The sequence below is a fragment of the Mauremys reevesii genome, linkage group 7 (assembly GCF_016161935.1).
Source record: "Mauremys reevesii isolate NIE-2019 linkage group 7, ASM1616193v1, whole genome shotgun sequence".
In the NCBI taxonomy this organism is placed as follows: Eukaryota; Metazoa; Chordata; order Testudines; family Geoemydidae; genus Mauremys; species Mauremys reevesii.
This window is the reverse complement of record NC_052629.1, coordinates 56,157,446-56,184,262: the sequence shown is the minus strand read 5'-3', so window position 1 is coordinate 56,184,262 and position 26,817 is coordinate 56,157,446. Positions and strand designations below refer to the sequence as shown.

The 26,817-nt window shown below is 45.4% G+C and overlaps 1 protein-coding gene across 5 annotated transcripts; it reads left to right on the top strand.

Moving 5' to 3' along the window:
- Positions 1–1,279: 1,279 nt before the first annotated feature.
- PRXL2A (peroxiredoxin like 2A) lies at positions 1,280–26,098 on the top strand. 5 transcript variants are annotated; one of them, XM_039481369.1, is made up of 7 exons: positions 1,280–1,461; positions 5,780–5,934; positions 8,974–9,153; positions 11,115–11,209; positions 19,191–19,331; positions 20,473–20,637; positions 25,615–26,098. In XM_039481369.1, the coding sequence occupies exons 2-7, from the start codon at positions 5,925–5,927 to the stop codon at positions 25,720–25,722; spliced, it is 699 nt and encodes a 232-aa protein (XP_039337303.1). In that variant the 5' UTR covers positions 1,280–1,461; positions 5,780–5,924; the 3' UTR covers positions 25,723–26,098. The 5 variants fall into 5 exon arrangements, with proteins under 5 accessions (XP_039337303.1, XP_039337307.1, XP_039337305.1 ...); XM_039481371.1 differs by having other exon boundaries at positions 1,285–1,461; positions 11,118–11,209; XM_039481373.1 differs by lacking the exon at positions 5,780–5,934 and having other exon boundaries at positions 1,281–1,461.
- Positions 26,099–26,817: the final 719 nt, after the last annotated feature.

Genomic DNA, 26,817 nt, shown 5'->3' with positions numbered 1-26,817 from the left:
AATAGATGTCAAGAAAAAGTCACAGGGAAGGCACTGGGGGACTAAAAGCTCTCTCATTGTTTTGTGGTACTAGTGAACACACTACAGATAGCTTGAGTTAGCAGCTGACACAGGAAACATACTCAAGGTCTGGCCTCTATTCCCAGTCACGCCACCCAACTTGTATAGTTACAACAACTTCACATGACCAATGCATTTGTGTGTGGACAGGGGTCAAGTTCATGAGAACACTCAAACTGTACATCATATTACCTCACTAGTGAGGATAAGTAGAGCCCTGCAAATCTGCAGATATCCGCTGACCATGTTTGCAGATCGGATGCAGATACAAATTTTGTATCCACACAGGGCTCTAAGGATAAGCACTTGGACTGGTTATGGGTGATGCCTAATAACCACAAGCAGTTGGCAGTCTCTGTTCCTGGGGGACTTCAATGTTTATTAAACATTGTGACACATTACTGGCTGATTAATGCCAGGAAATATAGTCTATTGAATAATTGAATCTACCTGTATGTAAGCATTTCAGAAGCAACTATCACTGTATTAACTAATGAATACTGGAATACACTGTCTTTGGCTTTAAACCAGTGATTTCACTCTTTCCACTTTTAATAAACTGAAATTCACCAGTGAAAACTCTCAAAATAAATCTTGCCCTCCACCACCTCAGACAGCTAATGTAACCCTAGTGAAGAGACAAAAAGCTCGTTTAATAAAAAACTCTATGAAAGGCATTTACTCATTTTGCCTTCTTAAATGAGATACTGTAATCTTACTTATCAAAAGAGCTTTCTGTAATTCCAGTGTAGTAAAGGATGGCTGAGACCAAGAGGTATATTTATTATGCAAAGAGTTGATTAGGTACAAACTACTAGTGTTAAACGGCATAAGGAAGAATATATCAACATACAAGGTTTTCATTGACTGGGTTGAGCATGAGGGATTTAAGAAAGCACTTATGCCTGTTCCCCTGCCCATCCCTTTCAACAAAGAATTTGAGCATAGGCTTAACTGTAAATTGAGGCTTAATGGGACTCCCACACCTCATTAAATGCTTTGCTGAATGCGGATGGATTTAAGGCTGGTTCTGTGGTTTCAGATTTTGCAGGTACTGATTCTCCTTGGTTCAGCTAAGCCACGTTCCTGAGCCGTCACAAATAACAACACATTCATGCTCCCTGGTTTTAACTCCCCTTATCTTGCTATCTTGCTGAGTTACGCGCGCGCACACAGTCCAGCAGTCCCCGGCGGCGCGCTGCAAAGGTGCTCTCCCAGCTTGGGACTCGGGGCACGTGGTGTTGATGAACCACCCTGCAGGGAGGCTGGGAATATCGCGCCGCGCCGCGCGGGGGCTGCGAGCGATCTGTCTGCAGAGGCGGGGGGCCGGCTCCCAGGAGCAGGGAGGAGTCGCCGCTGCGGCTTCCCTGCGCACGTGAGCTGCCGGGATGCAGCTCCAGTGTGAGTATCAGCGGCCTCCCCCACCCCGGCCGGGGCTGGCGGGCCCAGCGATCGCTGATGTGCCTGGGGGGCTGCAGCTAAACAGCCCCAGTCCCAGCCGGGGAGAGCGGGTTGGCGAGCCCGGGTGTAGAAAGTGCAAGGAGGCGGCTGGCTCTTCTGACTCCGTCCCTTGCACCCCGCATGTCAGGTTGGAGGGGGGGCTGAAGCACGATCCCGCAGAGCTGCATACAACAAAGGGGGCCGGGTTGGAAATTGTAGGTCGGTGCCTGGGAGGGGGGAAGGGAAGCGATCTCTCCTTGTAGTGCCTCCCCAAAGGAACTCGGGACTCACCTTTGTTGACTCTTAAACGGGGCTTCTGACGGTCTAATTAGCGTGGGGCCAGATGATCGGATTGGAAAATCTGCCTGATGCTGGTTGTTTAATTTTGTATCCTCGCAAAGGGGCTCATCATTGGCCAGCAGCCAGCAGGAAGCTGCCATGTTTATCATCTGAGCGATTGAGGAAACAGGGTTAGAGATTGGGAGGAGGGAGCAGCAGAGCTGTGCAGTAGATAAACCCTTGGTGACCTGAATTGTGGTGACAGGCTGGACTTGTTCAAACGTATTGTGTAAGGGGAGGTGCATTAGTAGCAATCTCTGCCTTGCTCTACGGTCAGTCCACAACATTGCTAAGCTTCATCTTTCTTGTGTGGGACCAAGGCCATTTTGATAACACAAAATGTACACAAGGATCCCAGGCTAGATTTCACAATCTAAACAGACAAGACCGATAACAGGTAGGATCAAGGAGGTATTCCTAGTCCCATTTGACAGATAGGGAGCTCAAACTCAGAGATTAAATGATCTTGCTTTGAGCCACATAAGGAATCTGTAGCAGCACTGGAATTGGACCCAGATCTCCTGAGTTCCAGTACAATGGCTTCTACACAAGATCTCTCAGCTGAGAAGAGAGAAGCACTAGCATCTGTGTTGTGGAGTAATTTGGGCTTCTGGTAGTAAATTTTTAACTTCCATGTATTTGAAAACCAGACCAGATTGCTTAATTTAATTTTTCCCTAATGAAATTGTGCATGTATGGAAATGGATTGTTGGTTGCCAAGTCCTGAGTCTGCAAGAAGGCATCTTGACTTGCCCTAGAAACATTGGCATCCGCAAATCTGCTACAGCTTCAAAGCTCAAGCTGTTTGCTTTGCAGTGGTTGCTGGAGGGGTGTGGGGAAAACCCATTGAGGTGATTCAGATGGGTGACTGAAGTTTCAGAATAAGGAGCTATCACTCTTCAATAAAACTGGCTTTGGAATTGCTTTTTTAAAAGGTTTAAACCTGTTGGACTGAGGAAGAAAGAGGTGGAGGTAAAACTTGTTTTCTTTTTGTTACTGATTGACAGACATCTGTTAGCACTGCACTGACATTGGTGTCCTGTATCAAGGAGCAAAGGACTTGAACTTTGATGACTAATAAATACTTGTGTAGCTCCATAAATGTCCATGGAACATTGTGCAACATACAAAAGACACAGCCCCTGCTCTGAAGGACTTGCTTCTGTTCCTCAAAGTGTTACCGGGGGGGATGGGGGGGAGGCAGAATTTGTCCCTTTATCCCCACTTTTGTATGATTGCAAAACTGATCTCCGTTCTTGATGTGTTAGTGGTGCATTATATAAAATGAATTAAAGTCATTTCTGTGATTGGCTGAACTACTTCTGATGCTATAATCCTTTCCCCAATCTACTCATCTCACAGTGGCCTTGAAATCTAATAGCCACTTCTACCGACTGCACTTCTTGTGATGACTTATTTAACCTGTTCTGGTGTTTCAATATTACTAGTTGTTCTCCCTCTTATTAGACAATATATACGCTGAACAACAAAACGAATAAAAGGAAAGCGGGGGATTCTAGGTGTTGTTAAAGAGTAGTTTATTCTGTGTTGCTAAGATCTGAGATGCTACATACATTTGATGTAAACTATAACAGGGCCTCATCAGGACCCTTTTAGTGTCAGTGAAGGTCCCTAAGACCTTGTATGACACTATGTCAGTTTGTGCACATTACTGTTACCTCATCCTTCCTATAGCTATTTGTGAATGTCATCATCTGTTTGTTGTCACAGCCTTGATTGTGAGGGACTATCTCTTTACAGCATGTCTGTACAGAGCCTAGAACAATGAGGCCCCACTTGGTACACCACAAACAATGATAATAGAAATGGTGCAACAATAATTAACGGAGCTTTCTTCCTTCTTACAAAATAAACAGTTGCTAGTGCTCTGGGTTTGGAGACTGTGACAGACACTAAAGCTAAAATCCTAAGCGTAGAGCCAAGCTCACAAAGGTCAAAGGCACAAGGCAAAAGAAGGAAATTCTCAATCTGAACTTGCATTCATGGCAGCTATCACAGGATTTAAGCAGGAGAAGAGAGCCCTGAGGGTGCCTTTTGGGAACAGTATTTCTGCACAGTTTACAGATCTATTGGCTACACTCCTGCCTATCCACCAGCTTCCACAGAGCTTGGCTCTGCAGCATACAGAGAACCCCTGCAGCCCCTGTTGGAGTTTGGGGAGCTCAGCTCTTCTGAAAATCAAGCCCATAGAATCCCACTAGATGGACACTGCCAGTTCTCCCCTTTTCACATTCCTCAAGAGCTATGAGGATTTTTTCAGTTCGTGGCTGGAACAGGGCTCTGCATTCACCCTAGCACGGTATCTAACTCATTATCATTCACTTTTTGAATACCACATGTGGGGCTTGGAAACTTTGGATAAGTGAGAGGGGTAGAGGGCCATGCTAGATCTGCTGTTGCTGATGTTTTCCCTGGAGGGGACTGGGAAGCCAGGGAGCAGGGATTTTGTTAACAAGTCTTTATAAAGAGAGAGAGAATGCTGTTAGACCATGTGACCTGGCCTCAAACTCCCTTTCTTTGAAAGAACGGTAGAACATAGCATTGCTTATTTGACACAATGGAGTTCTCTTGGATTAGATGCTATGCTGATGAGTGCTGTATAAAAGCCTAGCTGACCAGAATGCTTGATACAAGAAATGACCTAAAAGGAGAAAGTTCTTAAACAGTAGTGAATAAAAATCTTCTCCATGGTGGGAGAACCACTTATGTTCACACCTCAACAATTTGTTAAAAGGTTCTCTCATTTGTTTTTATGTTTCATCTCTGAATGCTTGTGGTAGAAAGAGTGACAGTCCACAATAGATTTGGTAATGTGCAGAAAGAGTTAATTTGATAAGACTTCTACAAAGCCTACATGCTGGATGTAGGTAGGCAGAAACTGGCTGTGTGTTTGTAGCCCATGCTAAGTGTGGCTGTGCCACATGTAGAGGCTTATGAAGATGCTACTACCGCCTAGCATGTGTATGGGATGATTTACTACAGCTCTCTTGTGTGTTTTTACTCGTTGGTAGGCATGTGTTGCTAGCACTGGGTAAACTGCACTGGTGCTACCACAGTGGTGAGATTTTCAGAATAACCCAACTGTAGACAAGGCCAGCGTACACGGGAATTGGCCACCAGTCTGGGGGGCTCTGCATTTTAATTTAATTTTAAATGAAGCTTCTTAAAAATTTTAAAAACCTTATTTACTTTATATACAACAATAGTTTAGTTATATATTAGAGACTTGTAGAAAGAGACCTTCTAAAAATGTTAAAATGTATTACTGGCACATGAAATCTTAAATTAGAGTGAATAAATGAAGACTCGGCACACCGCTTCTGAAAGGTTGCCGACCCCTGCTGTAGTGAATGGAAGCTTCAGGCAATACTGGTAACCTGATGTGTACACAGTAGGGTTAATTGTGTGATTTAGGCAGCCAGTTCTGAAAACTTGGTCTTGTATGTTGTTGAACCTTCCTTCCAATAGTGCTGCTTTGTTTCCAGAGTCACAGAATTGCTTTATCAGTCCATAGAGGAGGGGAGGTTAAAAGTAGAATTGAACAAAACATTAGGAGTTGGACAGAGGATATTTACCATTAAAAATCCTCAGTAACAATTCTGCATGAAGCGCTCTCCGTTATAGTACAGAACCCTCTCCTCAGTGCTATGGTGTTCCCTTGGGTTGCCTGTGACCCTGCCCCACCACCACCACCTAGCAGAGTAACATTATAACCTAGATGGCTTCAAACTTCTCAGCATCTTAGAATACCTTTTAAGCAGTCTCATCTCTTGAGGGACAGCTGTTATCTTGTAATCCAACCGCATTTGAATGTGATGAGTATTGCTCAAAAACGTTCTGACTTATGCACTGGCAGTAACATAAAAGTTTCCTTGCTGGAATCCTGCCTGGTCCTGCCCACCTAATCTGCCTTCTTTAGGAGGAACAGCCTAAGGAACCTCCTCAGGACCAGCAGTAGCACACAGTAGCTGTTTGCCTTCTCCCCTGGACCGTTCCTGCTTCTCTCCTGATTCAAATGGAGTTCAAGTGTTAAAGTTGGTGAGGTGTATGCGCACACTGGCCCCATGGGTTCTGGTGAGTGCATTATTCTAAAATGTTAACAGTCTGCTATTATGGGATGCTTTGGGTTTTTTACATGTAAAACTCCTCATGGCTTTGAATCAAAAAGCATTAATATTGTGGAGCTTCGGATCACTTTGAGATGTGTCACAAGAGCTGCAACTGATCTGTGGAAATGGAAAAAGCAATGCTACAGCATATGGGCAGTGAGACTAAAGAAAACTATCTCTAACTTGCTAAGCAGTAGAACAGATGTTTCAGGGCTCAGGATCTTCAGTCTGCTAGTGTTTTATTGATCATGGTAGTTGCCGCTGCACATGTGCATTATTTAGTATACTTCACTGTTTGTTGATTCCCACTCAGCTGAGCAGAAGCAGGAGTTTCATGTTATTGTGGAGCGAGCTATTTCTTCCATGCCCCTATTTACTTGATCAGTAGGTTTGCTCTTAGTTTCTCTAGAACAGCCTTTGTGTTAGCCAAGAAAGAAACATCAAAATTATCCCAGTACAGCTGAAAAAGTTTTGTCTCTTGGTCCAGGCTAATGCTGTCCTTTCTATTGGAACAAAAACCAACTCCTTATAGAATTGTAAACTACAGGCCAGATCTGAAGTGTGTATAAATCAGCATAGCTCCATTTATACCTGCTGGTGATCCGACTGTGGCTTTTTAAAAGACATGATAGGGGATAGTGGTTTGTGGGGAAATTTTTTTACATCACATTTGTTCTTGAAAGATAATCTGCCCCAACCACTGTCAGTAATCTTCTGAGGAATCAAGAATTGTACAATACCACTTTTGTCTGGCAAGATAGGAGCTGGTGGGTGTTAACCTCCACTTTTATCATCCACCACCCACACACCTAATAATTAATTACACAGGACCAGACAAGACTCAAACCTAAAGAGTAGACTTCTTAGTTTATGATAGGAAGGACAGGCTCAGTGGAGCAGAGTTATGGATCAGTGGGGATACAAAAAATCTTCTCTCTCAAGGGACGTCTCAATACTTACTGCAATATCAGGTTACATTATACAAACAAGCTCTGGCAGTTTGTATAATGAGTTGGTCTCTGACTCAGTTAATTTCTTTTCAGAGTTTTACAGACCATTTCTAAAATGGCCTTAGTAAACTGCATTCACTGGCCAGCCAGTTTCAACAGGTGATCACTAATTTAAAAATTACTGTCATGATATGGCCTTATGTTGAAAAGTCATTGCATTTAAAAACCCACATAGGGGAAATCAGTGTTGACATCATTGGAAGACTTCTACATTGGAAAGAAGAGATGCAACTGGCTAGACCTTGCTCTCTTATCTGCACTACGTTTGTGTAAACCGGCCTTGTCTCCCATTCAGTGTCCTGAAATACAAGATATTTAAGAGTCTGAGACTGAATGCAGCACAAGAAGAACAAAACAATGATTAAATGCTTCCAAATTCCTTTAACAGTTTTGCAGCAAATACTAGCAATTCTGGAATTAGGATTTTTACCACTTCTAACTGAGAGTCTACCTTTAAAGGGGGAGGGGGAAGATGGTGTCAGGGAATCTCCATCCTCAAAGCATTTTGATGCATAACCAACAAAATCCAATCAATCTTTTTTCTGTACCATTTTCAGTTAATTGGTTGGATTCCACTATTCCCTTCAATAGCGACAGGCTTATATTTGCTTCTGTGCAAAGTTCATAACTGCTGCTCTCTCACTGAAACAGTGCTTCCAGGAGGGGTAGCTTGGGCCGACTCTTTGAATGTTGGCAGGAGTAAAAATGGGGCGTTTGGGGCCCTTCAGGGAGGATATGTCTAGCCTTTAATAAAACAATATGAGCTACAGAGAGAGTGGCACCAACATTTTGGTGAGGTGCAGATATGTTCATAACATCCAGTGGCTGCCTCTGGGACAGTCAGCACAGTTTGTTTCCATTTCAGCTTTATCTATTTCAACCAGCCAGGCTAAGGTTAAGTTGTTTGTTCCTGACATGTCTGCACAAACTGATAAATGGAATCTAGTTATCAAGGCTAAATTGCAGAGGCCTTAATGGGCAGTAGGAGCTGTCTGGAGTGTATTTGTAAGGCTGGGTCATATACGGTGATCTGAATTATGTCAAGGGCTTAGATGTTTCTGCATCAGCGCTCCAAACTGACAGATCTGCTCTGTCTCACTCTGCAGCTTCAGTTTAGGGTTGAAGCAGAGACAGCCAATTGTACTGAACTGTATCTCGATATTCTGTTCCTTCTCTCATAGACGCACTGTAGCATATTTGCAAAATCCTCTGAACTTTTCTAAAATAACATCAAGACCAAAAAAAGGCAGGGCCCATTGTAGCCCTACCAACATTCCTTTGATTTAAACTATCTGCCATGTTTTACAGTAATGGCTTAACATGCATTGCGGAGTAATCCTAATGTCATCTTTTGTTACTGTAGTTAGGGAATCCCTTTTCTAACAATCATTCTACACAGCAGAATGCCATAATAGCTGAATGCCTCGCAGGCTGTATTTATTCTTCATACCCCTGTGAGGCAGGGAAGTAATAATACCCCATTTTACTGATGAGGCAGTCTGGGTTAAAGCTGGGATTGAACGTAGATCTCCTTAACCATCAGACCATCCTTTTACCTATGCCAAAAGGTGTTATCCAGGGGTGCCCAACCTCTGGCCCACGGGCTGTACACTGCCCACCAAAGTATTTCATAAAGACCGCAGCCTGCTTCAACACAATCTACTAATCAATTCACTAGCGTTTTGTTGTCACGTTTACATTATTTTAGTTTACACAGGTATGTAAATAGACAATACTGTACATGGAAACAACCTATCTAAATACATACAAAACAAGCTGAACTTAAAATATAAATCAATACAGGTGACTTTAAATCTTATTAAAATATGTAGAATCAGTTTGGCCCACACAAGGTTGTGCTTAGGTTTATGTGGCTCTCCAGTGTAATAAGGTTGGGCACCACTGGCTGATGACTTCTTCTTAACTCTCCCTCCCCTCTCCTTGGAATTTATCCAGCAGCTGGAATAATTCTTTCTTCCTCCTCTTATTTCCAGAAATGTCTTCCCTGCCAGACTTGGAGCTCTTCACCATGGGGATGTGGTCTATCGGCCTTGGGGCTATTGGCGTTGCCGTGACAGGGATTCTTCTTGCTAACACCGACTTGTTTCTCTCCAAACCGGAGGCAGCCTCGTTGGAGTTTTTAGAGACGACCGAGCTAAAATCTCTGGGAGAAGGTAAGAATTGGCTTCCTCTGGAAATCTGAGCTCACATTCTACAGTGATGGACTTTATAAAAGTACCTAGGTAGAGCTAATCTTACCGTTCGAGGCCAGGGTTGAAAACAAGGGTTCCTAGGACAAGTGGAGTGTGTTTGGAAGGGAGAGTTGTCCCAGGCTAAACCCTATCTATTAGCAGTTCAGGGCGGGCATCAGACCACTCTTGCCTTTCCCTGCTTCAGTAAATGGTGTGGGCAGTAGCTGACCCTTCTTGAGAAGGGAAGGATGGTGCTGAAGTGACAGACCTCTCTGAACAAATAAGATGCATCTAATTTTGACTGAATGGCTGCCAGATGAATGATGATAATACCCAGCTCTTATTTAGCACTCTTCATCCATATATCTCAAAGCACTTTACAAAAGAAGTCAGTATTATTATCCCATTTTACAGATAGGGAAATTGAGGCACAGAGCGGTGAAGGTCAAGGCCCAAGATCAAGTAGCAGGCCAATGGCAGAGCTGGGAATAGAACCAGGTTTCCCAAATCTTATCCAGTGCTCTCTCCATTAGGCCATGTGGCCTCCTCTACAGTTCTGTGTCGTCTTTTGCAGACTTCGTTACTTTCTGATCATTCTTCATGTCAGCTAGATAATTTTTCTGCCTAACATACAAAATGTTTTTTTCCTGTTGATTTGTTGCTTATTTCACAAAGAGCACTTTTTTCCAGCCTGTCCAAACCATCACATGCCTGATGATAGGATAGGGATTGGCAACCTTTGGCCCGCAGCCCGCCAGGGTAAGCACCCTGGCGGGCTGGGCGGGTTTGTTTACCTGCCACATCCTCAGGTTCCGTCAATCGCGGCTCCCACTGTTCGCGGTTCTCCGCTCCAGGCCAATGGGGGTGGCGGGAAGCGGCAGCCAGCACATCCCTCAGCCCGCGCTGCTTCCTGCAGCCCCCATTGGCCTGGAGCAGTGAACCGCAGCCAGTGGGCACCGCGATCGGCCGAACCTGTGGACGAACAGGTAAACAAACTGGCTCGCCAGGGTGTTTATCCTGGCAGGCCGCGGGCCAAAGGTTGCCACTTCCTGTGATAGGAGCTAAAGGGTGAAAACAGACTGAGTAAACATAAACAAAAAATTTAAAACCCTTCCCCAAGGTTCTGTGCAGTTTAATTCTATTACAAAAGCCCAAAACGAGGTGGAGAATTATTCAGGTGTGCAAGGTCACACGCAGAAGTCAATAGAGATTAAAACAGAGAATGCCTCTTTAGAGTTTTCAATGTCATTAATATTGCCTGTTACTGCAGGATGGGGGGAAAAAATTCAAGTGAACACATTGACATCTGATTCACAGATGTACACAGGGGAACTGAAAGAGGATGTTTTGTGCTTGAGTGGGAAGTAACTTATACACCATAATGCTATTTCCAGACATAAGGCCTGATTCTGCATTGCTTACGTTTGACTGTTGAATTCAGTAGAGTTATACTAGCACAAAACTTGCATAACACAGTGGAAAATCTAAAATCTAAAAATGAGAGGGGTTTCATTCTATGGCACAAACTGATGGACCGCTTTTTGTGGCAATAGCTCTTGTTTCAGAACATAAGCAATATTATTCAAAACGTGCACCACTAATAAATACAATTGGAGGCAACCAAGCAGGGGATGGAAAGTTGGGATGTTTGGCAGAGCTGGGAGCTGACTCCCATGTGCAAAACTAGAGATGACAATTCACACCTGTCTTTGAAAAGTGCTATAAATTCAGGGATCTTAATAAAACTGATACTTTAAAATGGACTTTTTTATATACATTTAATTGGAATTTAAATACACTTTGAAAATCTCCCCCTCTGTCTTAATTAGAATATAAACCCACATGGAATACTGAACTGGGAATCTTTCACCATGCTTAGTGTTCATCAGAAGTTGTAGTTATATAAATAGATGCCATAATTCATGCTATTTCTCCCTTATAAGCAGAAGAAAGAACATTCAAGGCAGGTGAGCTATGGAAGAAGAATGGTGCAGTGATCATGGCTGTGCGGAGACCTGGATGCTTTTTGTGCAGAGAGGTATTGTGATGGGCTTGGGGGTTAATTCAGAGAGTTTTGCTGGAGTTACGTGTCTTTGTGTTAGATGTGGCCAGGGAGGCAGTCAGCTAAAGCACGAGTTTTGCATATCTGAAAATCTTGTTTTCAATCCCAGATTTGCTCCCACGTGAAAATGAGCTTCATTTATCTCTGTCTCCATTTGTCAATATTATGGGCTAAATTCTCAGCTGGTGTAAATCAGCATACATTTATTGACTGATGGGGTTATGCTGATTTACACAGGATGAGAATCTGGCCCCGCAGATCCAAAATAAATTTGGCTAGATAGGTGGTCTGTGGTCAAGAGAAGCCCGGAAATGGACTAGCAGGAATCTTGCAGGTACTGATACAGCAGCATTGCATGGGAGGGGGAAACATCTATCACCAACATGTTCAAGTCAGTGTTTCATTTCCTGGAGATTAAAGTCATTCTTTCAAAGGGAGGAAGGAAAAGCCTGCTGTTCACACATCTGCTGTTCACGATCTGTTCGATACTCTACTGAATGTAAAACCTGCCTTGTATTTGTCACTTATTAGGCTATTTCCACCGTAGCAATTATGTTATTACTCACCAGTTAATAAAACAGAGCAATTAGTCTACCAACCACTTAATTATAGGGTCTACTTAGTCCCTACACTGCATAATATTGGAAAGAGTTGTATGCTTCAGTGAATTTAGTTCTCATGGAAAGAGACAGACAGATTGAAATATTATGATCATGGAACAAGTCCTTACTGCTGGGGGGATTCTGTGGGACAAAATGTGCCATGACCCCTCTGCAGATTTTGTGTGTTTCCCAACAGAAAATGGCAGAGAAGCAAAGGGAAACCATGGGTGCAGTTTTTTTGGGAGGATTGCCCCCTTCAAACAGAGGCAAGGCATGGGGGGGGCGCATCGGGGGGCACATGGGGTTACATACCACTTCCCCCTCGCCCCCATTCTGCAAACGCAGAGCTGCCCAGCTGAAGGAGGCTGTCTCTCTGCTCCACTGACTGCAGCTGAGCCCGCCTCCTGGGTCTTAGTGCCAGTTGTTCTCCCCCTTTCTGTGTGCTGGGAGCCTTCCTGTTTTCTATTCTGTGCAACAGTGAGTGCCTGCGGTGGGGCTGGATACGGGGTGGGTGGTGGGGAAGAGGCCATGGGGAAGGAAGTGGGGGTGGAATAGGGCAGGTGGGAGGGGAATGTGGGAGTGAGGGGAGGGGATGGAGAAGAAAAGGGGATAGGGTGGGGGGAAGTGGGAGCCCACCATGCAGCATCCCCCTCAGCAGCAGCTGGGGCTCCCCCATTAAGCAGGCCCATCAAACCTTCACCCTGACAAGCCCTGCCCCCATACACTTGGACCCCTCCGAGCCCTCCACGCCCAGATCTCTATCCCACTGATCCCCAACCAGCTGCACCTGTGTCAGGATCAGGTGCAGCCTCCCTGCCGAGTCTCTGTATTGCGGGGAGGTGGGGGCTTCAAGGTGATCTCCCACCTCAATGCAGCCAGTGGCCTGTGCTACCCACTACCATGCTGGAGCCACATTTATTTATTGACCAATAAAATTTCCAGAATTTTGCAGAATTTTAAAACATTGTGTGCATAATTTTTATTTTTTTGGTGCAGAATTCCCGCAGGAGTAACAGGTAGCGTGCAGGCAGGGACAGAGTAAGCTCCACCCCCCTCACACCCATTGCTTCAACAGTGGACCTCAATTCTGAACTGGAGGGGACCACCACTAGGGAGTGCCACACTCTCTGTCACCTTGGGGGTGGCGAGGGTGGGAGGGAGGAGATTTTTCAAAGACATAAAGGACAGTTAGGTACCCAGCTCCCACTGACTTGTGCCTTTGAGAAGCTCTTCCTTAATCTTTGCCTTCTCTGCTGAGATGGCCAATGGTGGTTTTGCTTGAAGTGGTGGGGTTGTGTAGAAGAGATGTGGATACTTGTCTTTCCACAAGGATTGGGGCGAAGACCAGCCGTTTGCTTCACACAGGCCCCAAGCTGTGGGCCATCAGGTGGCAACAGCATGTAGTGACACTATGGGCCTCCCCCTTAGAGGTGGCGAGAACCCACAAATCCCATTAAAATTAGTGCTCTGAGAATCAGGCCATGTGGACTTGGAGTAGAGTTGAGCCAGTGACATAGAGGGGGAAAGCTCTGTATACCATCATGTATCCCCTAAACCGTCCAGTCCCCTGACAGTAAGCAGTCTTCACTGTATTAAATTGGACTTCTTTTAACCAAGTTTTAATATGAATCTTAAAAATACCTATGTAAACATGAGGGAGCAGGTTGCCAACTTAGGAGGAAAAGTCGATGATCTGAGACTAACTCACTGTCAGTTTCTTGCTGCTCTTTCTACCTTGTGGTTCTGACCAGGGGCACTGGGGAGAGGCTTGCCCTTGAGATGGACATGGAAGAGAAAACTACTGTTTAACCATTGGTTTTGCAGATGATGATACAGTGATTTAAGTGGGCAAAAAGGCCAGAGGTATGCTGAATGCCATAGGCTATGCTGCAAATGTTCACTGTGTCCTGAGTAAGGGGTGAGGTGTAGCTGCTGCACCACCCCATGAGCAGACCAGGGAGGGAACTGTGACAGACTGACTTTTCTCGTTGGCCACCCCTTGCTTGTTGTGGGTGGAAATAATCTGTTTCTGGTGCAAACCTGGTTTGCCAGCTGGCAGGGAAGGGCAGAGCCAGGTTCTCCTCCCTGCCTGGGGATTGCCACTGTTCAGTCTGCTCTCCTCTCTGATTTAGACTGACCGGGTGCATACCCTGCCCAAGGGAGTGGTTTGTTCTCTTGTGTGGGCACATGTTGCTACGCTCAGGGCACAGTTGTATTAGCCTCTTTGATGGGAGTTTAAAAAAGCCAAGCAGAGACTGACTTCTTTCTCTGCCTCTGTTCCCACACCTATGTGCTAGGGCTTCCCCTCCCCCTGGCTACTGACAGGTACATGGGTTCCTGATCGTGGGGGAGCTTTTTGTTTTTATAAGCAACACTGCAGTAATGGTCTGCAGCATCATGTTTCAGAATTTTAGACAACTATCATGGAATAAAGAGGTGGTTTTCTTTAAAGTGAGTATTCCGTGGTGGCTGGTGCATGCTGGGTTGTCTTGGGGTTTTGCTTAATTATTGAAAGAGAGTCCAAGTACTTGATTTAGGGTAAACAGCAAAGAATTAACAGAACTTTGCAAACAGATGGGGTGGGGAGGCTGGTGGTGAAGCGAGTCCAAGAAGCCTTTACTACATTCCCTGAAGGATATATTCAAAAATAAGAGTATTAAGTATACTTCCCATTCCCTGCTTACTGACTGTCATAGGGCCGATTCATGCTAATTCATTTCCTCTCTTTATCTCCTCTGAGCTTCCAGTGTGGGGATTGGCAGTAGCAGATTGGAGCTCTGCCCATACCCTTATACAGACTCACTCTGGCCTGTTGACATCTGCCTTGTAATGTCTGTGAATTTTGCCATCTGCCTTCCCCTGAGTGTTCTACTTGGAACTCTTGATATCTTCCCTAAATTATGGCAACGTTTTGTTCAGCCAAGGCAATTCAATCACTTCTCCTCAAACTGGTTGTATGCAGATTGTGCCGTTTAAGCAGTAAGTCTGGTGTCTGAGTTATTTTGCATAGCAAAGGCCATATTCTCCCTTAAAAGGCACAAAAGCCCCTCAGCCACTGTCTCTCTGTCACATCTTTTCCCTAGTGGAACTGGCACTGGAGGCTAGGAGATGCTGGAAAAAACTTTCCCCCTCCACAAACTGCTTTTACAGTCTTCCTCTGCAGTGTGGAAAACGCATAGATGGGTTGGTGTTGCTGCTGCTATCACTTCTCCTGGGGGAATTCTATGCCCCAAAATAAAAAATTCTGCAACAAAAAATTAAAAATTCTGCATATTTTATTTGTTAAAACAACACACTATAACAGGGGTCGGCAGCCTATGGCATGCATGCCAAAGACAGCATGCGAGCTGATTTTTAATGGCACATTGCTGCCTGCCAGAGTACCGGCAGGCAGCAGTGTGCCATTAAAAATCCTGCCCGGCCCGGCCCGCTCTCTGCCGCCCTCCGCTCCCCCCGCGGGGGCAGGAGGCAGAAGCATAGGCGTGTGCCCAAGCACACCCTAATGCAGGAGTGGGCAAATGGCCCCACTCTCCCGGCACAGCAAGCCACAGGGTCTACGCTCCCAGGCCGGAGCGCCCGGCCGAGCACAGCAAGCCGCCGGCCCTTCCCCCCTCCCCTGGAGCCATGCTGCCCCGCACGCAGCACTCTGGGGGCCAGGGCTGTATGCTCCTGCGGGGCACTGTTTGGCTCCGTGGGGAGACACTCCCCGCTTATCCGGAGCCATGCCGCTGCGCGGGCAGCGCTCTGAGGGGTGGGGCTGCCCACTCCCGCAGGGCAGCGTTTCTGGCTCTGCATGAAGCAGAACATGCTGCTAGGAGCCTCATGGTAAGGGGTCCGGGGCCAGGGGGGGTTGGATAAGGGGTGGGGGCAGTCAGGGGACAGGGTGCAAGGTGGGTTGGATAGGGGGTTGGATTCCGGGCGGGATGGTTAGGGGTGGGGGGGGTCTCTGGAGAGAGCATTCAGGGAGCAGGGGGGGTTGGATTGGGCATGGGAGTCCCGGGGTCTGTCTGGGGCAGGGGTGTGGATAAGGGCCGGGGCAGTCAGGGGACAGGTAGGGGGTAAGGTCCTAGGGGGGCAGTCAGGGGACAAGGAGCAGGAAGGCTTAGATAGGGGGTGGGGTCCTGGGGAGAAGTTAGGGGCAGGGGTCCCAGGAGGGGGTAGTCAGGGGACAAGGAGCGGGGGGGTTGGGGGTTCTGAGGGGGGCAGTTAGGAGGGAGTGGATGGGGGCAGGGCTAGGGCATGGCAGTGGCGGGGCTAGGGCAGGGCTCCCTGGGTGCACACCCTAATGAAATGTGCTGAACACGCCTATGGGCAGAAGCTTGGTCCTGCCAGCTCACCTGCCTCTTCCCATAGTGTGCTGGGTTCCTGCCCATCTTCCCACCTCTCCTCCCTCCCTGCCAGCCAATCAGCTGATGGCCCTTGCGAGGGTGGAGGCAGAGAAGAAGCGAGGGCAGAACCTTGGGGAAGGGGGTGGTGGAATAGGGGCATGTCCCCTCCAGCCCCCTGCCCTGACCCGACCCCCCCCCCCACAGCCTTCTGTCCTGAACCCCACAGCTCCGCACCTCCCCCCGGCCCCTGCCCTGAGCCCTGTACCTCCCTCATACACACCCAACCCTCTGCTTGACTCCTTCACCCCCCCCCCCCATATCCAGCACCCCCCGCCCTGACACTTGCACCCCCCTCACATGCCCCCATCCCTCTGCCCTGACTCTTGCACACACCCCAAATACCCGACCCTCACCCAGAGCACCAAACGGGAGCTCCTGCACACACACACCCCACATTCCCACCTGCACCCCTCGCACCAAATGGGAGCTGCCCAGGTAAGTGCCCCACACCCAAACCTCCTGCCACAACTCTGAGCCCCCTCCCTCATTCTAGCTCCTGGCCAGACCCTTCACCCCCAGTCCTGTGCTCAGAGCACTCCCACCCTCAGCTCAGTGCAGAGAGAGAGGAAGAGAATGGGCCAGAACCAGGGAGAAGGTAGGTACCCACTGTATGTGGGCAGGGCCGGAATCCCAGACTGGCAGCGGGCTGAGCCGGTCCGGCAGCTGGGATCCCAGCTGGCAGGAGCCGGCAGATGGAACCCCTGAGCGGCAGTGGGCTGGGGTTCTGGCTGCCGGATCCTTGCCAGCCGGGGTCCTGGCTGCAGGCCCCGCCCAGCCCGCTGCCAGTGGCATAAGACCAACAGTTTAATTTAATTTTAAATGAAGCTTCTTAAACATTTTGAAAACCTTGTTTATTTTACAATACAACAATAGCTTAGTTATATAATATATAGACCTATAAAGAGAGACCTTCTAAAAAACATTAAAATGTATTACTGGCATGTGAAACCTTAAATTTAAGTGAATAAATGAAGACTTGGCACACCACTTGTGAAAGGTTGCCAACCCCTGCACTATAATCACACCAGTTTCAATTATTTTTGGTCATGTATTTCAAAATACCTATCAAACACTGTAACAATACAGACAACAAAAAAGATTCAGGAAATGTTTTTTGACAAATAGATTCCTTACTAGGCATGTTAATACAGAACTGAGTAATAATTTGCTTAAAGTACAATACAGAACTATATTTACCACACCCCTCAGAAGCAATGCAAAGGTTTGGGGGAGTCCAGGGTAATACAGGAGCTGAGAGGGAGGGAAGTAAATTGCTGGGAAGGAGCCTGGGTGTGAACTTGGAGGGTTGCTGGATATGGGTGGGAAAAGTATAGAACAGGTTCCTTCCGGGGGTGGGGAGGGATTGTTGGGGAGCTTGCCCCATGCAGACCCTGGATGATGCCCCTAGCCTCTCCCATTCAGTCAGGCACATCGGCCTCTGTCCCAGGGCCGGCTCCAGACCCCAGCGCGGCAAGCACGCGCGTGGGGCGGCAGATTGGGCCGGCGGACCTGCCGCAGTCATGCCTGCGGGAGGTCCACCGGAGCCCCGGGAGGACCGGACCTGCCACAGGCATGACTGCGGACGGTTCGCTGGTCCCGCGGCTCGGCTGGACCTCCCGCAGGTACGCCTGCGGCAGCTCAAGCGAAGCCGATGGACCTGCGAACCATCCGCAGCTGCGGGAGGTCCAGCCGAGCCGCGCGACCAGCGAACCCTCTGCAGTCATGCCCGCGGGAGGTCCGCTGCTCCCACGGCTCTGGGGCGCCTCCCGCGCATGACTGCTTGGGGCGGCCAAAAAGGTAGAGCCGCCCCTGCTCTGTCCCCATATGTTCTTGCACCCTGCCCACGTGTCCATCCACCCTCACTCAGACACCCACTCCCTCATCTCCATGTGGCTCTGTGCCCCCACCCAGCCACTCCCCTGTCCATATGTAGCTCTGCATCCCCTGCCCCATCACCATGTGGCCCTGCACCTCCCTCCCCCCTGTGGCCCTGTGCCTCCACTCCCATTCAACTCCTGCACCAGTCTGTCCTCCCCACTAGCCCATCTGAGTCTAGAGGAACTGCAGCAAATGTCAACAGAAGCTTTTTTTCTGCACAAAAAATTAAAAATACACATGGCTCATTAATTATGCACGTGCGTAGTAGCGCAGAATTTCCCCAGGAGTATATCACATTGCCTGGGACACATAAAGCAGCATAACTGCTGGTATCCTGAAAGTGCATGCAGAAGAAACACAGTTTCACTGTATACACTAGAAAAAATAACTCATTTTTACCTCTTCCTTGTATAATAAAAGCTGCATAGCACTCTTCGATCTGCAGCATGAAAGGAGTACGTTCATGCCTATTCACCATTTTGCAGGTGGAGAAACTGAGGCACGGAGAGGCCTTGCACACAGTGGCCATATCTTCACTAGGAAAGAATGTGTGTGTTTAACATGCTTAAATCCCAGCATGGATAAGGCAAGTTACAGTATTAAGACTTTCACTTTAGCCTTTGCTAGGATTTTTGCAAATACATGTTTAAAACTATCCCCGTCGCCTAGTGAAGTCAGCCCTCGTAAGGGTACTGTGAATGAAGGAGTGATTGCAGAGAGGTAGGCATACCTACACTAGCTTTAATCTACCTAGCATGGGTAACAATAGCAGTGAATATGCAGTAGCGTGGATCTTCGCACAGGCCAGCAACCTGAATACATATCCACTGTTAGCTGCACCATCTAGATTAAAGTTAGTGTGCATATACCTGCCTGCACTGCAATCACACCTTCGTCTCTGGTGAAGATGTCTCTATGCCAATAGACAGCCTAGGACTAGAACTCACTCATATGCCCTGTTTATTACACTTCATTGCATCCACTTTGCACCTCTAGCCACCATCTACCTAAGTGGCTACATGCCAAATGTTGAGCCTTTCAGATTTCCATCCAGTAGTTAAACCTGGCATCACACTCATTGTCTTCTAGGAGGCTTCTGAACTTTCCTCTCTCAAACCTCAACTTGACCAACTTGGCGTCCCCCTCTATGCTGTTGTGAAAGAAAAGATTGGGACTGAAGTGGAGAATTTTCAGCATTATTTCAAAGGGGAAATATTTCTGGATGAAAAGGTATGTTTGTATTGCTCTGTTTGTTTTAAGCTTGCGTGAGTCAGCACCTGTATCCACTAAGCCTTTTCAAGCAATCTGCATAGTGTGGCCTGAATGAAACTTAGGTATCTGGAAATTGATTGAATAGCCTTTTGTAGCTTAAGAAGTTAATCAGCTTAGATTTTCTGTATATAAGTTTGCTCAGTTTACAAGCTCAGCTGTCTTTCTGCTGTGTACTGTTGACATGTTCTTGCATGATTTTTTCCCCCACACACCCCTAAGCAAACAGTAAGATCATGCCAACTATTTTTCTCTTTTCTTGCACTGGGATGCACTGTCTGATAATTATCCTGGTATTAAAAACAAGGACTAACAATAAAATAGAAGGATGTGATAAGTTCATGTTGCAGTGCAACATTCAAAGAACAACAAATGGTAGTAATATAACTGCTTGTTGCAATGTTTACTGAAAACTTATGCTGTTGCCAAACACAAGAATTCAGAAATCATGCGTCACACCCTCAAAATCTTGAGGTTTAGAAATCACGATATATGGTTCTTTTATTTGCTGTCTGTTGTTTTTGGATCTTTCTGGGTCATGTTTCCCCAACATCTCTCTCCAACACTGAGGACTAGGAACAGCCTCTTGAGTGAAAGCTCAGGTTCTCTCAATTGCATGATTCCAAAAACAGGGACTTTAGGAAAAACAGTATCATGAGACTGGTAATAAAATGGTGAGTGGTGGGAACCCCGTCCCTTTTTTCCAGCACATGAAAAAAGACAGGCTATTCTAGAGGGAGTTCTGCCCAGTAGTTCAAAACAAATCTGTTAATTCAAAAACACGCTCTGATGTCAGCAGTCAAGATGTCCAGGATGTGAATGTAGTAGGTTGATCAGCTCCATAAATCTGGAATGGCAGCAGTGACAAAAACAACTGGATGTTGCTGATTGTGTGGAAACTGGGTGACCTCTTACTGTTTTAAAGGAACTTCTGTCCTGATAAGATTACTAAAGGCATCATTCAGTTCTGTATACCCAAAGATTACTTGTTAGAAACTGTTCTGGATGCAGACGCTAGCTGGCTGCCTTGATTACAGTTAGGAAAGTCTCCTCTGTCACTGTTGTTTCTTGTTTATTGAGTTTTCTTTCTGTCCTTCTACAGAAAAAGTTCTATGGTCCTCACAAGCGAAAAATGCTGTCGATGGGTCTTATCCGCTTAGGAGTTTGGCAGAACTTCCTTCGTGCTTGGAAGAATGGATACAGTGGTAACCTGGAAGGAGAAGGGTTCATCCTGGGAGGAGTTTATGTGATTGGTGCTGGGAAGCAGGTACTGTATGGCTTTGGGGAATTTTGTTTTTCTTCATCCCCTCTTTCCTTCAGTTTCCTTCATGCCCCCTATGAGAGCCCAAAGGCCTCCTGCTTTAGCCACTTACTCTTAGAGCATGACAAGGCCACAGTCAGACACTAATTTCAAGCCCACAACTATGTTCTAGTTGTGGGCTTGGGGCATCTCTTGTCTTGTGCAGTGACGTTCACAGAACATCTTCCAATCAGCTCGCTGCCCTTGAAAACAAATCTCTTATAATCACTTCCAAATATTCTGACACTTACCCATTAAGGAGATTTTCCATCTGCTACTCTTCACTGATGATCTACCATTCTCTTAAAAATTACAATTGGCAGTTCACATAACTTTTCACTCAGCTGGTGGATGTGCCCCTGGTAATGACTTCTCATTTTTTAACGTAAAATTTTGGGGGTGACTTTGCACCAAATAAGTGATCTTCTCCCATTACTGGTTATGAGGCATGGGGGGTGGGAAACCTCAGTCCTAAATACTGTTGCTATTTGTTCATGTTCTTAAACAAACAAAGATTTCATGATGACATTGACTCAAATCAAACGCTGTATGGAACGAATGATCGATACACATTTTTGATAACCATCCTCAGTTTGTTTACAAAACAGCATAGTACAATATCCCTGAAAGATGGGCTTGAACTATAAATCTGGATTTAACCACCATCACATTTTGGAAAAAATCAGCTCTAGATCCAACTTGGGGTCCATCTTTAAATATAACATCCTACAGGCTTACTGTATAGTATGATCTTATCAAATGGTTTTGTAAAATTTAAGAGTATAGAGATAAATATGTAGCAGACTTCATAAATTGTGATTTAAAACAGCAAAAAACTTGGGCTTAAATTTCCAAAGGTGGCATGCCAGCACCTTCTAAAAATCAGGCCCCTTTTAAATTGTCTCAAGTTGGGCACCCAAAAAATCACTAGTCGCCTTTGGAAATTTAGTCCTGGGTAATTGATGCTGCCAAGAAACATTTGCTTGGTTAGTAATCACACAGGTAGTTAAAGCAAGATTTAGAATGGGGGTGTGTCTGTCTGTCTTGACAGTGCCGAAGATTGGGTGCTATCAGGGTATAAATTTATATAAAGTATGCAACAAATGTCATAGATTCATAGATTGTAGGGCTGGAAGGGACCTGGAGAGGTCATTGAGTCCAGTCCCCTGCCCTCATGGCAGGACCAAATACTGTCTAGACCATCCCTGATAGACATTTATCTAACCTACTCTTAAATATCTCCAGAGATGAAGATTCCACAACTTCCCTAGGCAGTTTATTCCAGTGTTTAACCACCCTGACAGTTAGGGACTTTTTCCTAATGTCCAACGTAAACCTCCCTTGCTGTAGTCTAAGCCCATTGCTTCTTGTTCTATCCTTAGAGGCTAAGGTGAATAAGTTTTCTCCCTCCTCCTTATGACACCCTTTTAGATACCTGAAAACTGCTATCATATCCCCTCTCAGTCTTCTCTTTTCCAAACTAAACAAACCCAGTTCTTTCAGCCTTCCTTCATAGGTCATGTTCTCTAGACCTTTAATCAGTCTTGTTGCTCTTCTCTGGACCTTCTCCAATTTCTCCACATCTTTTTTGAAATATGGTGCGCAGAACTGGACACAATATTCCAGTTGAGGCCTAACCAGCGCAGAGTAGAGCGGAAAAATGACCTCTCATGTCTTGCTCACAACACACCTGTTAATGCATCCCGGAATCATGTTTGCTTTTTTTGCAACAGCATCACGCTGTTGACTCATATTTAGCTTGTGGTCCACTATAACCCCTAGATCCCTTTCCGCCGTACTCCTTCCTAGACAGTCTCTTCCCGTTCTGTATGTGTGAAATTGATTGTTCCTTCCTAAGTGGAGCACTTTACATTTGTCTTTATTAAACTTCATCCTGTTTACCTCAGACCATTTCTCCAATTTGTTCAGATCATTTTGAATTATGACCCTATCTTCCAAAGCAGTTGCAATCCCTCCCAGTTTGGTATCATCTGAAAACTTAATAAGCGTACTTTCTATGCCAATATCTAAATCATTGATGAAAATATTGAACAGAGCCGGTCCCAAAACAGACCCCTGTGGAACCCCACTTGTTATACCTTTCCAGCAGGATTGGGTAACATGAATAACTACTCTCTGAGTATGGTTATCCAGACAGTTATGCACCCACCTTATAGTAGCCCCATCTAAGTTGTATTTGCTTATGTCATAGGTTTATTCCCCACTTTGAACTTTAGCGTTCACAAGATGGGGACCTGCATGGACTCCTTTAAACTAAAATTCTAGTTTAGATCTGGTTTTTGCTGCCAGCAGTCAGTTTTTAAGTGTCTGACACACTCCCTGTTTCCCCAAAACTTTCCCTGGGGAACACAGATTCAAACCTGAATCTCAACACAAAGGGAAACAAACCATTTCCCTCCTCCCCTCTCCTAGTGCTTAGGAGAGATACCTGATTCAAACTCCTTGAATCTTAACACAAAGGGAAACAAACCATTTCCCTCCTCCCCTCTCCTAGTGCTTAGAAGAGATACCTGATTCAAACTCCCTGAATCAAACAAAGAGGGATTCACCTTTCCCCCTCCCCTTCCTCTGAAAATCCCAACAAGGGAAGAAATCAATCAAGTTCTAAAAAGAAAAGAGATTATTAAAGAAAGAAAAAAAAGTACACTCTCTCTGTATTACCAGGATGCAAAAATACAGGGTCTAACTTATAAAAACTGGAGAGACTTCCCCTCCCCCCTCCTCAGAATAATCAAAGTAACAGCAACAGAAATAAAGAATTCTTTCAGCAAACACACAATTCCAAATATAGAAAGCAACTCAAAAGACTAATCCGCCTTTTTAACTAATACTCACTATACTGAATAGTAGGAAATACTCCAGAAGAACTTGGAGATATGTCTGGCCTCTCTTAGATCCAAAGAGAGCACACAGAGCAAACAAGGAACACAAACAAAGCCTTCCCTCCACAGAGATTTGAAATTATCCTGTCCCTTGATTGGTCCTCTGGTCAGGTGTTCCTCAGGTTACTGAGCTTGTTAACTCTTTACAGGTAAAAGGGACTTTAACCCTTAACTATCTGTTTATGACAGCTTAGTTTATTGATGAGAATATCATGCGAGACCGTATCAAATGCCTTACTAAAGTCTAAGTATACCACATCCACCGCTTCTCCCTTATCCACAAGACTCGTTATCCTATCAAAGAAAGCTGTCAGATTGGTTTGACATGATTGGTTCTTTACAAATCCATGCTGGCTATTCCCTTACCACCTTCCAAGTGTTTGCAGATGATTTCCTTAATTACTTGCTCCATTATCTTCCCTGGCACAGAAGTTAAACTAACTGGTCTGTAGTTCCCTGGGTTGTTTTTATTTCCCTTTTTATAGATGGGCACTATATTTGCCCCTTTCCAGTCTTCTGGATAATAGCTAGAGGCTCAGATACATCCTCTATTAGCTCCTTGAGTATTCTAGGATGCATTTCATCAGGCCCTGGTGACTTGCAGGCATCTAACTTTTCTAAGTGATTTTTAACTTGTTTTTTTTTTATTTTATCTTCCAAACCTACCCCCTTCCCATTAGCATTCACTATGTTAGGCATTCCTTCAGACTTCTCAGTGAAGATTGAAACAAAGAAGTTATTGAGCATCTCTGCCATTTCCAAGTTTCCTGTTACTGTTTCTCCCTCCTCACTGAGCAGTGGGCCTACTTTGTCCTTGGTCGTCTTCTTGCTTCTAATGTATTGATAAAAAGTCTTCTTGTTTCCCTTTATTCCCATAGCTAGTTTGAGCTCATTTTGTGCCTTTGCTTTTCTATTTATACCTGCCTTTCTATTCTATGTATACAGTCTACTGTAAATCTGTTTTAGCTAGATTTATGCATTATGGGAAATTCTAACTTGCTGTTTGGTTAAATGTGCTTAGAGCCTAATGGTTAGGGCCCTACCAAATTTCATGGTCATAGGATTTTAAAAATAGAAAATTTCATGATTTCAGCTATTTAAATCTGAAATTTCATAGTGTTGTAATTTTAGGGGTCCTGACCCATAAAGGAGTTGTGAGGGGTCCCAAGGTTGGGGGCAGGGGTGTATGCAATACTGCTACCCTTACTTCTGCTCTGCTGCTGATGGTGGCGCTGCCTTCAGAGCTGGGCAGCTGGAGAGCAGCGGTGGCTTCTGGCTGGGAGCGCAACTCTGAAGGCAGACCTGCCACCAGCAGCAACACAGAAGGATGGCATGGCATGGTATTGTCACCCTTACTTCTGCGCTGCTGCTGGCAGGGCACTGCCTTCAGAGCTGGGTGCTTGGCTAACAGACGCTGCTCCGCAGCCGCCCAGATCTGAAGGCAATGCATAAGTAAGGGTGGCAATACTGACACCTCACCACACACACACTAAAATAACTTTGTGACCTCCCCCCACAACTCTTTTGGGTTAGGATCCCCAATTTGAGAAACGCTGGTCCCCCCTATGAAATCTTTATCGTTTGGGGTAAAAGCACACAAAAGACCAGATTTCACGGAGGGAGACCAGATTTCATAGTCCGTGACGTGTTTTTCCTGGCCGTGAATTTGGTAGGGCCCTACTAATGGTGCTTCCATGGCCTTGAGCAGATTACTTGAAATTTGTATTTGCACTAATCTTGCTGAGATGGAAGCATGAATGTACTGTAAGAAGAGTTTATCTAGTTTATTAGAAAACGCCACAACATGTATCCTTGCATAACGTGCCCTAACATAAGTAATAAGAGGGGAAACTCATATATTTGTTTGGTTGACTTGATTAATCCTGTATCTGAGAAATTGGATCATATCGTCTTTTACTCCTTGTTTCTCAGATAGAAAGCGAAAAGCAATGGTTTTGAGTTCCTAAATACTGCATGCTATTTAAATGTATCCCCATATAAAAAGGAATCACTGCACTTTTTTTCCTTTCCCTCTCACTAGGGTGTTCTCTTGGAGCATCGAGAGAGAGAATTTGGAGACAAAGTGAGCCTTCGGTCTGTCCTTGATGCTGCTGAGAAGATAAAACCACAAGCTGCAGACACTGACTAATAGTTACACATGTTCAGTCTTGGCTCGAAAATGTAGAACATGTCTGTATGTGAACATGCAGTGTAATTGCTTTCTTAGACTATTCAGTAATAGCTCAGCTGGAGGATTCTCTCTGAAATTAGTCAACAAAAGAACAACCTCTTTGATGGTAGCTGACTTGTTTGTGCTTTGTAGTCCCTCAGGCACCCACAGTTTCAACTAGTTTTTTGTCTCTTACCGCATTAATGAAAGGCTGGGCTCAAAATCTTAAAGTGTAACCTAGATGGGTCCAGTTAGAGCCAGAAAAATAAGAGAATATCTGGGTGCCTGGGGAGTAGGACATTGCTAAGGCAGGAGTAAGTGAGGTTGAAAGATAATAAAAATTATGTAAATGAAATGTCTTGGTTTTCAAATTTAATTTTATTAAAATAGTTAGTCTCTGTGTTGATGAGAGTCCACCCTTTCTCCTTGCGCTGAGAATCTTAGACACATGTCTGATTGCTACAGTTTTTACATATGGGGTCCAATCCTGCTCCCTTTGAATTCAGTGGTAGTTCTGCCATTGGCTTTGTTTGATTGAAGATGGTGCCTTATATGCTTCATATTCTGATTTGTAAGGAAACTTAAAAGTCAGTATTGGACATATTTAAAAGGTGGTGATAATGACCACAAGGTGGGACGTGCCCAGTAATAAGTGAAATAAGGATTCTAAATACAGCAGAGAATAATAAGTGCATATCAGGTAGCAAAAGTGAAACATGTCAACACAGTGACAGGGCTGCTGGCATGCTCTCCTGTAATATTGGGAGGTGGGCCTGCCATTACACATTTGGATCATGTGAGATACAGAACCAGGTAAAACCAAATACCTAGATCTAGCTGTATGTTGTAAAAAAGCCTGATATTGAGGAAGGAATTAATTGCCTTTGGGGAAATGAAGGGCTTGAGTTTTTCATAGGTACTGAGCACTCAAAGTGGAAAATTTTAACAGGGAGAGCAAGTAATAATTGGAACAGATTAGCAAGGGATGTGGCAGATTATCCATCACTTGGAGTCTTTTGAATTAAGACTAGATTTCTCTCTAAAAGAAATGCGGTAGGCTAGCCACAAGTTATT

Coding starts and splice junctions, on each gene's coding strand:
- PRXL2A (XM_039481369.1), top strand. Junction 11,210..19,190: donor GATGCTTTTTGTGCAGAGAG/GTATTGTGATGG, acceptor ATTGTCTTCTAG/GAGGCTTCTGAACTTTCCTC. Junction 19,332..20,472: donor AAATATTTCTGGATGAAAAG/GTATGTTTGTAT, acceptor GTCCTTCTACAG/AAAAAGTTCTATGGTCCTCA.